Genomic DNA, 13,298 nt, shown 5'->3' with positions numbered 1-13,298 from the left:
AGCAAATTACCATCAATGGCACAACATTCATTGACTTAGTTAGTTACTTTAAAAAATAATAATAATAAAGTTAGGCCGGCGAGCACTTATTCGACTGAGGATCATATATGCTAAGTCCAATTGTCACTCATGCATTTGCACCTAAAAACATCAAGTGTATAATGGAAGTCGGAATCCGAAGTGACCTCCCACTCAAAAAGAACACAGAGAATTGAAATGCAGACGTGCTGGTACGTACAAGCTGCTAGCTGCTAGCTGCGAGTGCGTCACCATGAAAGTTGCATTGAGCGAGCTTGTGTTCAAGATTCAAAATAATTTAAAAGCTGGACCGGACAACACTAAGAGCACCAAGGGCGCGTTGGTGGAAGCTTCAATTATGGCAAAGTTTGCAGACTTGATTGATTGACCCTCACTTGCACAAGTGACGGCACCGAATTTTCCCCTTTAAAGAACATCTACCAATTGGCAACTCATGTCCAAAAGTGTATTGATGAAAAAAAGAAATGGTGAAAAAAAAAAATACTAAAATTAGCAACTAGATTTTGACATCGGATTCCATGCAGGCATGGAGGAGATTACAAGAATATCCTCTTTTTGCTTCACCAAAAGTTTTGAGACTTTTCACCCAGTTGATTGCATAAACGCTTCTTGATATTTTGTGTAATCCTGTTAATTTTCACTCTCATCCTATTACATATATTCGTTCTGATATACATATTCATATTATTTTGAAGAAGATTCCTATGCCAAATGCATTTGTTTAGAAAGATGTGTCGATATCATTTGAGGAAGAACGTATGGATCACTGAACGATAGATAAGTAAGGCGAAACGTGGTGCGTATATATAAAATCTTCATGCCAGCGGTAATATTATAAAATATGCCGGTATGATCATGTACGACGTGTCGACTTGTCGGATAAAAATTGTAAGATGTATCAGTTAGGCCTTTACACCAACTAAGGGTTTCAGTTTTACGACAAGATGGCTGAGTTTGAGAGACGACCCATTTATAACATGAATCGTGTAAAGCAGAGAAGAAACAGAGCTCGATAGATCTCTGTATGCTTTAATTTTTACAGCTTCCATTAAACAGACGTAAATATGCTTCATATTTTTAATGATATCCTGCAGGCGCAGAAAGTAGTACTTTTTCTACTTTGAAGTGTATTAAAACATAATATGTCCCTTTCTCTTAACTGAATCCGAAGTGATCACAAGACGACTGTACCACAGTTTTAAATACAAGACATGTTATGCTCAATTTGAATCGCTTTGACCAAATGTCGATGATAAATGAAAAGGCAATTGCTTCCACAAAGAAATAAATAGACTAAGGGAGCTCACAAAAATACTACTAACTGAAAATTTTCCACAAATTTTTCCACACAGCCTATGTCAAGTACATTTAGTTGTGACCTCAACCATCAAGCCGCAGTTCTAAAAAGAAAATTACAAAAATAGAAATAGGAGTAGTTTCCGGCATACATTAGCAGATGACAAGCGAGATTTTACTAAACCTGTCTTCCCGATATGCATACAAGCCACTTAAACTTAACCTGTGTTAAACCAGCTAGCGAATTGACTTAACCTGTGTTCCTCATACCAGCAGCTATTCCATTTACAGTGATGAGCAATGCATCTCTGAGTTTATGGTTATCATCATCCTGTCTCAATCTCTTCAGTATCTCCACCTGCAACATATTCATAGGATTGAGATATGGGAGTCTGCTCTCAATCAGCCTCCTCAAACTGCGGTTATTCTCAGATAGCTTCTCATGCCCACTAACCACAAGTACGTACTTCTCAGTTGTTAAGAGCTCCCTCCTTAGCTCAGCACCAAGCTCTTGCCTACTCTCTGAAACAAGGACTTCATCATAGCGCTTGGCTATATGAGTGTCTGCCTTCCCTAAAACCATCTCTATAAGATCTATGGTAGACTGGAAAAAGGGCCATTCTTTATACATTTCTTTCAAGTCTTCAGTATTTCCCTTGTCACAAACACCCTTCAGCCCTGCTCCGATTCCAAGCCAAGCTGGAAGGACAAACCTGGTCTGGGTCCATGCAAATACCCATGGAATGGCTCGAAGATGGCCAATTCCTGTTGAGCTCTTTCTTCTTGTGGGGCGGCTTCCTATATTAAGGTACCCTAGTTCAGCCTGGGGTGTAGCCTCGTTGAAGTAGGCAAGGAATTCTGGGTTTTCATAGACTGTGCTCCGGTAATTCTGGCAACTAATTTTTGAGATCTCCTCCATGAGATTACGCCATTTTTCTTCTCGAGGAGGTTGAGGAGGTCGCATGGTTGCAAGCAGCACAGCAGTTGTGTATATCTCTAGCTGTCTAACAGCTGTCTGTGGCAACCCAAACTTGGCCTGCACCATCTCCCCTTGCTCAGTCGATCGAAGTGTTCCCTGCCAATTCAATGTGGCCATCAAAGTCACGTATTATAGGACTATCTTTCTAACAAAAAATTAAATTTCAAGAAACTAAATTACAGCTTCTAATACTTATTGAAGAAAGTTAATGATAGCACACATGGTTAGAAGAAACTAAAATTAGCAGATCACAAAAATTTTAGCACTCCAAGTCGCACTATATTAAAAACAATATGTACCAGCCATTTTAAATCAAGAGACCACAATTAACTTTGAGTTTATATACAGGCTTTATCATAAAACTCACCATTACAGAGCCAGGCGGTTGAGACTGAATGGCAAGATATGTAGGGCCACCACCACGGCCAATACTCCCTCCTCGCCCATGGAAAAGAGTCACTTTAATACCAAACTCATTGCAGGCAGCCACAACATCCTCTTGGGCTTTGTATAGTTCCCATGCAGCAGTGAAGCGTCCAGCATCTTTACCAGAATCAGAATATCCAACCATCACCTGTCCAGGATAACTCTGTAACATCCACAATATCCATGGAATCTGCATATAACTGAATCCAGAAACTCTCTGCACAGGACACATACCTCTTGATGCCCGTTATGGTTTTTTATAATGTGCTTTCTATACCAGTCAATTGATAACAATTTCCTGATCACCAAACCAGCTCCTCTCAAGTCCGTCACAGTCTCAAACAGAGGAACCACACGTAGCCTATTCGAAGATAGAAATAAATCAGTTGAGAATACACATGTAATTATTATGTGAAGATTTCCACAAGGACATGCTAAAATAATCAAATTCATCACTCAACATGCTATTGCAAACATGCAAAGTAGAGAGCTCAGTGCTTTCCTCTTCCTCATGAGGATCTCTGTTACCCATAGTATGTTAAGTTATTCTGCCCTTCCTAATGTTTATTTTTAAATCACCTAGTGAGGAAAATGAACTGTATAAAAGCAGAGAAATCATGATTCCTCATGTCAACATTATTTTGGTACATGAGTTTATATTTTCATGTAAGTGAGTGTGAATGTGTGTTCATTGCACGCACTTGTGTAACATAAAAGTTGGTGCCAAAGACATCTAAAACTAGTGGCACCATTCCCTCCTACAATGAGTCTGGAGTGGTATTGAGTCCTGGATTTGAACCCAGGGAATTGAAAAGTAGGGTTTCTGTAAGATTATTTGATGATTCAAAATAATGTTACTAACAGTGTATATAATAGGTTAATACATTTCTGAAAAATCCTAAATTGATATTCCCATACATGACAGTATTTTCGATGCCACAAAAAACATAGATGCAATTCCCATGCTCCAATAAACATATGATGAACAAATATTAAAATAAAAATTTTGTACAAGAAGTTTAAGGTATAACAGAAATGTAAACTTACGTTCCACCAGGACATGGTCTCCCTAACTCACCACTAACAGCAAGTCGGGCGTCTTTCTGCAAAAGCTCTACGGCAAGGACATCACTTGCCTGCCAATTAACAAACACAAGTTAAATTTACCATCTATGCTATATATATTACATAATACGAAAAAAGGCTCTTTTCCAAATTTCACTAACTGAAATGACTTAAAGAAACCCCAGTAGTGGTAGCAGAGTATACATTAGAAGCCATAGAAATGACGTATGCCCCAAGTGAATCACTCCCTAGCTCAGCAGCAACACGGAAGGTATCCAAGACTTCTTTAACATCAGAAGGAACCTGAAAAGATCCAATGAAGTTAGAGACATGCATTCATTAAACCAAATTAGGAAAAGAAAATGAGGGAAGGTAGAAAACGTGCAGGCCCTTCTGATGCCATCTCGTTTAAATATCCTGGAAGGAAATATAGATTCCAACTCAACTTAAAAAGTATAGATTACTTATTTGATAATCAATTTACTCAAGAATTTCTTCCATAGATGCTTTACATAGTGCAACCATGATAAAAACTCCAGGTCATGAACCATAAAGTCAAAAAAAACACATCACAGCGCAACCTTCATGGGGCAAAACTAGTTTTACCATAATGCAATCTTTCTTTTTCCTCAGGTGCATAACAACTCATGCATTATCTAGGTTTATACTGAATTAAAGCACAATGTTTTTCTCCATGATCTCTCACTAAAACTAGACCTCATTAATTGTAGATCATTAACTTCCAACGTTATAAATCCCCACAGATACAATAACAAGACAAACAATTGGAACCCAACATTTGAACTATTCTCTTTAATATTACTAAGTAATCGACTGAGAAAATATATTGTCCCATGAAAAATGTATAAGTTTTGATTTGTAGACTTGTTAGTAACAGCAATATTTTCTAAACACCTTACCTCAATAGTAGGCGGAACTAAAGGCCGCTTTCCTTTCAACTCCCTCGTTAGAAATTCCAGTTTTTTGTCTTCGTCCCACTCACTGTATGTACCCATATCCAAATATCTCGTAATTGCATCTAGCGCTTCAGCATGTCTACCAGATTCCTGATACATTGAAAATCTCAGTTAAAATGGTTTCCTTCAGAAAGTCGATGGAAACATTCTTAAGAAAGCACCTGACGCAAGTCAAGCTTCATCAACACCATTCCAAAGGTGACAACTCTCCTAATAAGATCACCGAGCCGACCATCAGCCAGAACCCCAGATCCACATGATTGCTGCCATTTCACATCACAATATAATAAGAGCTCCGTTGGATGTGCTGTTAACAGCTGATTTGTAAAAGAGAGAATATATTACCAGTGACTCATAGCATAGAAGCAACGGCTCCAGCAGTTGATCCAATGTTTCATAGTAATCCCAAGGATCAAAATCACAAGGAAGATCCTCGAGAAGAAGTTCCAGCCGTCGTCTTGTCTTCATAAGCTGAATAATGGAACATCATGCACTCAATTACTTTCTTGTTGTGTATAAAGAATGCCAATTAAAAGTCAGAAAAGAGGCCTTAGCATGAGTTAATAATGAGAGCAAGTAGTGGATCAAGTAGCTGCCACACAATTATGGATGCACAAGAATAAAGACATAACTGATACTTTCCCTCCAATTCTTTGTCTAAGCAAAAATGCAATTTCCTAGATCTACATAATAGCAGTGTGAAAAATTAAATTTTTATTCTACCGCTGAATTTAGAAAATATCAACAGCCTTAATCCACTCAAATACGATATTATCATTTTATGTTACACATGATAAATAAATGCTTGTCTTTCAAACACCTGTTGAATAATCTTGGATTTTAGGAAGAACTTCAAGACATTTGTTGCCCTGGAGTAATCTAAACATACTTGCTTCAGAATAATCCAACAAGGACCACCATCATATGACTAAAATTCAAGATGTGTAACCACATAGGTTATTAAAAAGCAATATAGAATCTCTTACTTAGCCAACAACCAGATTTCCAGGTCTGTAAATTCCATTGTTAAAAAAATAAAAAATAAAAATTGTAAGTTTCCAGTAACGCTGATTGCATCCCTTATAAAGGAAATCAATATTTGAGAAAAATTACCATCTCTGCTACACTAGATAGAGGCAGATATCCCTCTTCTTCGCCATAAATCATCATATCACCATTCACTTCTCATGCAAGCTTGACATTTTTATTAAGTTTTTATAATTACACAAGTATGAACTGGCTCAGAAAAGGAACAATACCTTTTCCTTCACATTGCCGAGAACAATTCTGTAAGGAGCAATTCCAGAACGTTGAGGCAGACTTGGCTCCAAAAGCTTCTGGAAGCTGGACCTTCCTATCTGAGATTCTGCAAATATTTTCCTCTGAGCAAGCAGTGGCATAGAGGCGAAAGAAGAATTACATGATATCCCTGCCTGATAACTGTTAGAACTAGCACCGTCTCCATTGGCAGCTGGTTTGCTTGTATTGTTACAAGCATTTTGGCATGGTGATTCTGGACCAGTAGAGTCCTGACCAACCAATGTAATTCAAAAGAATTGAAAAAAGGAAGAACAAATGCAAATTTTAAGTAATCAAAAGTTTCTAATGAACCTCAGTATCCTGCGAGATGCTTTACCTGGCCACTTAATGGAATGTAATCAGTCACAGGCAACTCTAGCTTGGGATAGTGTGATCCTCCGTCATTGCATTCTGCAAAAGGGAAAGTTAAGGAATGGTTGATCATGCAGATCAAAGAAAAAACTGAACTAAAACATCGTTCATAGTTGAACTATTTTCACAAACCAAATGATAAAAAGAAAAAGTGCCATAATTGCAGATAGTGTGTATGAAGAAAATGTAGACTGTGCAAAAACGTTACATACATTGGGAGAAAAATAATAAACTAATGTCCTAAAATCTCAAATTAGTTTCATATCCCATTATAAATTTTGTTGGAGTAATGCATTGGTTAACCATATGATTTGACAAGGCTATTAGAAACCTGAACATAATAATGTAAAATTTCACATTGAATTTCTTAGTCAAACTATCCATAGATTATAGAAAATTGAAAACGCATTTGACAAGAATAAATATATATTGATTTAATAGTAATTTAAAAAAAAAAAGATTGAGAAACCATCAACCTAATAATGTAACCTTCCACATTGAATTCCTCAATCAATTAGTTACAAGGATCATAAGAAACATAAAATGAATTTAACAATGCGTATAGTCGACTGAAAATTTGAAAAAGAAATATAATAAAGGTTATGAAATTTGATTTCCTACAGCAAGTATATGAACAAAAAAGTTGATTCAGTAGTGGTTTTGGAAAAGAAATTTCCCAACTAGCTATATTGTAAAAAATAAATAATTAAGATTCTCTATTACCCAAAATTAAACCACGATCTTTTGGGGAAGAGAATTTCCAAAAGCAGCTTTTCCTTACCAGTGCATGAGGGGAGATCAGCTCTTGCAGGAAGTTGAGTAGGAAGGGATGGAGCCTGTTGGCCATGATGCTTCAACTGATTTCTGCTCAACGCTTGGTTCCAACTCTCATGCCTATCCCCTGACGAAGTTTCTAAGGAAACATATGGCCACCAATAATATAAGTTTGGTACCAGGAGTTCACAAAATTGGGGATAGAATCACTAGGTGATGCAATATTTGATTCGTGTTATTCCCAGCTTCTATCATAATGACTTATGAAAAAAAAAAACTTGAAATGTTTTATGGGTGCAAAAAGTTTTCTCATAATTCTGTGTAATTGACAGTTATGACTTCTGACGCTTTAAGTACATGTTTCTTTACTTTAATAAACTAATAATTCAAATAATTTTTCAAGTGCACTAATGTTGAGTAGCAATTAACCTCAATATCCCACAGTAATATTTAAACTTTTAACACAGCCCACAAATGCAAGAATGTGTATAATCCAACAAATTTCTGCACAGATTCAAAGGCAGACTCCTGTCTTCACTCTTATTTTGCAGCATATAACAAGGGATTATGAACACAAGACCTCTCAGTCAAATAGACTCTTAATACTAGAGGAACAACTAAACCTTAATGCTTAAAGCTGACAGATAAGGTCATATTACACCGTAATAACTAGTCATGAAAGATAAATATTTGTCAGCCATCATTTACCATAAAGATGAGCATGAAATCAAATAACAATGACACTTTTCATTGTGTACTCAGTCAAGGCATCATATTAACTTAGTATGCTAGATAAAACCTCTTTCAAGAATGTCGTGTGCCAGTCTTGACATTCTGTCACTGCATCGGTTCATGGATAGCTCAAATCTAAGGCTATCAACTTCCCGAATGTAGAGATCAATGGCCATCCACCTAGATAAAAGCGAGACATCTCTTGTGACCTGAAACAGTAAAAATTAACCAGTTAATGACATCCTGAACCCGATAGGAACAGCACACTGCAACAATAAGTTCATTTCAATATAACTATTGGGGTGCCTCAAGCTATTGCCTTAGCGCTTTTTCAACCTGGATTACTCACAAATGTAACAAATGCTTGTATCATCTAGATGATAGCAAAGTCATGAATTATTCTACCACAAGAGTTTTAGAATATTTGTCATTTCAGATTATTTTGTCAATAGTGGAGATTTTAACTCAACCCAGGTAAAGAGCAAACATTTTGAAATGCCTCACCTTAGCTGTCACATTTGGATTTCCATCTCTATCACCTCCCATCCAAGACCCGAACCTTATTGGTGCACAAGTTAATGGAAGAGGCTTTCCTGTATGCTGAAAGAGCAAAATAATATGAGAATATGAAGGGTATTGAAGACCATATATGCAGAAAGAAAAACTGACAACTTCAAACCCAAACGAAGGATAAACCTTTTTTAGAGCATTGCTGACACGACGTAGATAATGAGGTACAGCTTTCCAAAGGGATTGCTCCACAATGTTCAAGCCTGATATATAAAAAACAAAATAATCACAGAATGTATATAAACACAAATCTACAGAGGACAAGAACCAGCATTTTGTGACACATCCAGAAGACAAATAGATTACCAGCCCTAGCTTCATCTACTGGTGTAGGTTTGTGGCGTCTAAGCTCATCTGTCTGCCATACTGAAGTTATCTCTCTCATCTACAAATACCAGCCAGAATGAATCATGAATCACGAATCACAGACAGATAAAACAGCATATTTCAACTTGACCATATAGAGATCCCCCGTTCCCACAATAAATCTGAATGAAAAACTTGTCCATGTGTAAGAAAGGCAAGGCAGGAATTTGCTTCAGTGGAAAAAAACAGTACCATATCTTCTATTTGCATTTCTCGATCTTCATGACCAAGATCAGGTCGATCGTTGTAATCTAAAAGATGCTGCAAGAAAGGCCAGGTTGGCAGGTTCAGATTTAGAGAGGTATTGCGTTATCACAAATTTTAATTATTTAAAACTTCATCATGAAAAATATAAACACGCTTACAGAAAGTCTGAGGTGTTTGTATTGTAAGGTACGTCTATTAATTTGGGTGGGATGTGCTGTAAGAACAATTTCAACCTCCTACACCAACAAGAATTTAAAGAACACATTATAGAAAATTGAATGAATAGATAATGTGCCAACAATTAAAAATTTCAACTACATTGTGCTCCATTTGGCAACTAAGAAGAAATATAAAGCTAACCAAAAGAACATGTTTATTTGATATTAGCGAACAAGATAAGTAAGCCTCGTAAATATACTTTGACTTAAGAGAGAAAAATAGAATTTGAAAAAGGAGAAAAAATAATAAAAATACCTGCTTGCAGACAGTGTCATAAAGCTCATCTGGAGAAATTCCACCCTGCACTAGCTTACTGAAAATGTCGTCACAAGATTTTGACAAATGAGCGACATTTCGTGACTTACGAACCCTGCAAAAAGTTTTATATATCCAGAAGATCAATATAGTGGGTATAAAACGTAATAAAGGAAATTATGTGAATTTCCAGAGCACTTGCTCGTTACCAGAAGGTATTTCAGTTTTGACATAAATTTTAAGCTAAGGCAGAAGTTACTGCAGTTGGATTCCTAAACCATGTGGTAGAAAGAATTGCCAAAGCGTAAATCGAAAGTGAAAAGGTTTACTAAGGAAAGAAAGTAAGGAGCTAATGACTTAGGCCCTATTTGGCACTGAGATGCTATAACTTTTAAACCACAACTGCTATGGAAATAAAAAATTGTAATATGAAATATAAGTTGATGGTATGTAGTAGATATACTTTTAGATAATAATTTTGAAAAAAAAAAAAGATATTCTAAGTTTTTCATCAAATAATTGTAGGATCACATTAACTCAACTTCCAAGCCATGACAGCTAGTGCTCACCAAACATTTTAATTACTGTAGCTTAAAGCTACAGCTGCGCAAACTCAATACCAAACAGGGCCTTAATGCTCTGCGCACTTTCCTCCTTAGCTTACAAAAAACAAAATGGAGCTAAGTCTTTCACAATTAAACATTAGACCAAAAGAACTATAAAAACATTTAAAGAAAACCACATTACTTGTTAGCAATAACATGATGAGATAATAGAAATTGAAACAATTTGATCAAATGGATTCCTAAGTATAATTACCTGTGATGGGTCTCGGCAATTCCCATTAAATTGAGGTAATGACTGAAAGCACGAGCTAGTATTAATGCTTCCTCTAGTGTCATTTTGGATATTTCCGATGCAAGCTGCTTCTCGAGCAGCTCTGCAGTGTCCTCAATCCCCGACAACCGCATGGTACAAGCACTCTATAATACCAAAAATAGTTTCATTCTCAATTGGTAATCTCTTTGCTTACAAAGAGAATGTCAAAATGGAAATGATATTATGTTACAGACAACAGACTTTTCCAAGAATAAAAAAATAATGAAAAACAAAAAAAAGGTTGTACATATTTAGTTTGGCAAGGAAAACTAATAATGATGAGATACAATAACTATTTCATCCTTCATATTATCTCGGCAATCAAACGGACAGAACGAGAAAATTACATAATAACGATGGAAGAAAAAAGAGAAAATATAATAAATATAATATGAAATCATCGAATCAATTCATCTGATGACAAAATTAACAGATAAGCAAAGTGGACACCCTCACTTTTTATTTAAAACAAAAAATAAGAATATATAAAAAACTCTTTTACGTTTCATTTTCATTTTTCTAAGAATATCCCGATCGGGTTCTTCAACAAACGAGCAAAATCACAAAAGCAATAACAGAGAAAAAATTAAAATGAAAAAACTAACAGACGACACCTATAATCGGAAAAATGAAAATATAAGTAACTATTAACTCAAAAATATTTTAAAATCTAAGACCGTTCACTGCATCATAAATATCGAGTCATCCATCATTCCTCCAACACAAAAAAAAAAAAAAAAAAATAGAGAGGAAGAAGGAAAAAATGTTAAGAAAAGGAGAGAGACCTGAGCGAGGACACGAGTGCGCTCGACTCTTTCCATGGACTCGCTTCCAACTTCTCTTTGCAACACATCGTTTAAGAGATTTCCGAGCAGCTTACAGTCATCATCAAAGCTCTGGAACGATATCTCCTCCGCTATGTCGTCCGTTGTGTCCGTCATTGTTCCTAAAACGACGCCGCCGCCGAGTGTGAGAGATTATGAAGACCAAAATACAAAAAACGAGCCAGAGAAAATGTGTTTTATGATTTCTGATTTGAGAATAAGAATAGACAGTGGTGTGTATTGTGTTGTGTTGTATTGTATCGTGACGTGGTTGTAGTAGTGGCAGAGAAGGAGGGAGACTCTCTCCTCTCTCTGTGTTCGTACGATTGCGAAATAGTTTTTCTGTTAATAATGCGGGGTCCAACTACATATTTTAATAATTTTCTAAATTTTGTATAACGAACATCGAATCAAGATTGCCCGCGTGGCCATCACTGAGGGTTTGTTGCGAAGCATTTTTGTTCGTTTCTTTACCTCCTCGTCGTTGACACTCATGACTGGCAGCTCTGCAGCTGAAAAGTTAAATAAAAAAAATGTTACTTTAGAAAATATTAATAATTTTCTTTTGCCCAAGATAAGAACAAGGTGCTATCGGATTCTGTGGAGTTACAAAGGATCATTCCGCGAGATTCTTTGCATATATCAAATTAGGAAAATTTTCTTTTCACCTAGCATAGCTTATTTTATTATTATTATTATTTAAACCATAGATTTCTTCTTTTTTTTTAAACAATAGCTTAAAGTATCTTTTCGTGAGGGATTACAAAAATTCCTACGGAGAGGGATACTCTCGAAAATTTTTTCCAATCGGATAGGGTACGGAGATAATTCTATACCCAATTTTTTATTCGGGGAATGGATGAAAAAATTTTTTTACCCAGTTTCTTATTTGGAGAAGGGGCGGGGATGAGGTAGAATCTCATCCCCTCCCCATTTCCCATTTTAATTTTTAATTTTTAATTTTATTTTTTAAAATTACTAGTAAATAAATAATAAAATTATAAATATTGGTAAAAGTAACAAATATCAAAATATTTATATTATTAAACTTTTAGGCTTAATTAACTAATTAAAGTCTTAAATTTTTATTTAGGACATTAAAAAGGTCGGGTAGATTCTATTAGCCCAAAAATTTTGTTTTAATTTTAGTTTTGTTTTATTAAAAATATTAATTAAGTATCTACATTTATTTCATTTATTTTATTGTCGATATAAAAGTAAATTCTTTTACTTTTTATTCTAGGATTATGAAGATTGACAAAGATAATTATTTTGATAATTTGTATTTTGCATGTGACTTTTATAATGGATCAATGTTAATGTAAAATATCTTTCGAACTTTACTTTTGTTTGAATTTTTTATTTTAATATAATTAACTCAAAATAAAAAAATATGTATTAGTTATTCGGGGATCCCCTGTTATTATTCAGGGAGAGGATGATGATTCTTTCAAGCAATTCTGACGGGGATGGGGACATATGCAAAATATCGGGGATGCGTACGGGGAGATTGGTCCCCTCCCCTCCCCATTGCCATCCCTACTTTTCGTTAATTTATATTTAGTATATTACATAATTTATTGAGGTCTGAGGGTAAAATAAAAATTTCAAATAATGATATTCAAACTATTTTAAAGTAAAACTCTCAAACAATTAAAAATCATCAATTATTACGCATAAATTTAAAATTTATAGATAACTTAATAAATAAACAACAATAATACTACATAATATGTAGAATATATATTTAGGACAAAATTAAAAAAAAAACTATACATTTTACAGGCACTCAGATGAGTTTTTTTTTTTTTTAACTTGTTCTTAACTTTAATATCGTCAAGATAAATAAATAAATAATCAATTAGTATTGTTATTCTACCAAAAGTAAAAACAAACTCCTTCGTTTACTTAAAAATATATATATACTAAGAATATAAAAACACATGTTTAAGAATACTACCAAATAAAATATATTACATTGGTGTGTGTTTTTTTATCTTTTATGCAAAAAGACATATG

The 13,298-nt window shown here is 35.0% G+C and overlaps 1 protein-coding gene across 1 annotated transcript; it reads right to left on the bottom strand.

Moving 5' to 3' along the window:
- Positions 1-1,342: 1,342 nt before the first annotated feature.
- Positions 1,343-11,621, bottom strand: LOC102616036 (phosphoenolpyruvate carboxylase 4). The gene is made up of 20 exons (XM_006484325.4): positions 11,241-11,621; positions 10,396-10,559; positions 9,577-9,691; positions 9,261-9,338; positions 9,088-9,156; positions 8,836-8,914; positions 8,656-8,732; positions 8,464-8,559; positions 8,027-8,168; positions 7,235-7,366; positions 6,419-6,492; positions 6,042-6,311; positions 5,128-5,253; positions 4,944-5,045; positions 4,726-4,872; positions 4,010-4,108; positions 3,788-3,876; positions 2,975-3,101; positions 2,682-2,888; positions 1,343-2,410 (listed from the first exon to the last, which is right to left on the bottom strand). Exons 1-20 carry the CDS (start codon positions 11,394-11,396, stop codon positions 1,586-1,588), a joined length of 3,174 nt encoding a protein of 1,057 aa, XP_006484388.1. The 5' UTR covers positions 11,397-11,621; the 3' UTR covers positions 1,343-1,585.
- Positions 11,622-13,298: the final 1,677 nt, after the last annotated feature.

Source organism: Citrus sinensis, chromosome 4 (genome assembly GCF_022201045.2).
Source record: "Citrus sinensis cultivar Valencia sweet orange chromosome 4, DVS_A1.0, whole genome shotgun sequence".
NCBI classification, from domain to species: Eukaryota; Viridiplantae; Streptophyta; class Magnoliopsida; order Sapindales; family Rutaceae; genus Citrus; species Citrus sinensis.
Note: the sequence above shows the minus strand (reverse complement) of the source record. Positions and strands in the feature narration are given on the sequence as shown.

Bases quoted from the DNA above. Each gene is read 5' to 3' on its own strand.
- LOC102616036 (XM_006484325.4), bottom strand. From the start codon at position 11,396: ATGACGGACACAACGGACGACATAGCGGAGGAGATATCGTTCCAGAGC. The intron at 7,367-8,026 runs GTTTTATCTAGC...ATGTTTCCTTAG, and splicing joins ACACGACATTCTTGAAAGAG to AAACTTCGTCAGGGGATAGG. The intron at 2,889-2,974 runs GTATGTGTCCTG...TATCCTGGACAG, and splicing joins ACCATAACGGGCATCAAGAG to GTGATGGTTGGATATTCTGA.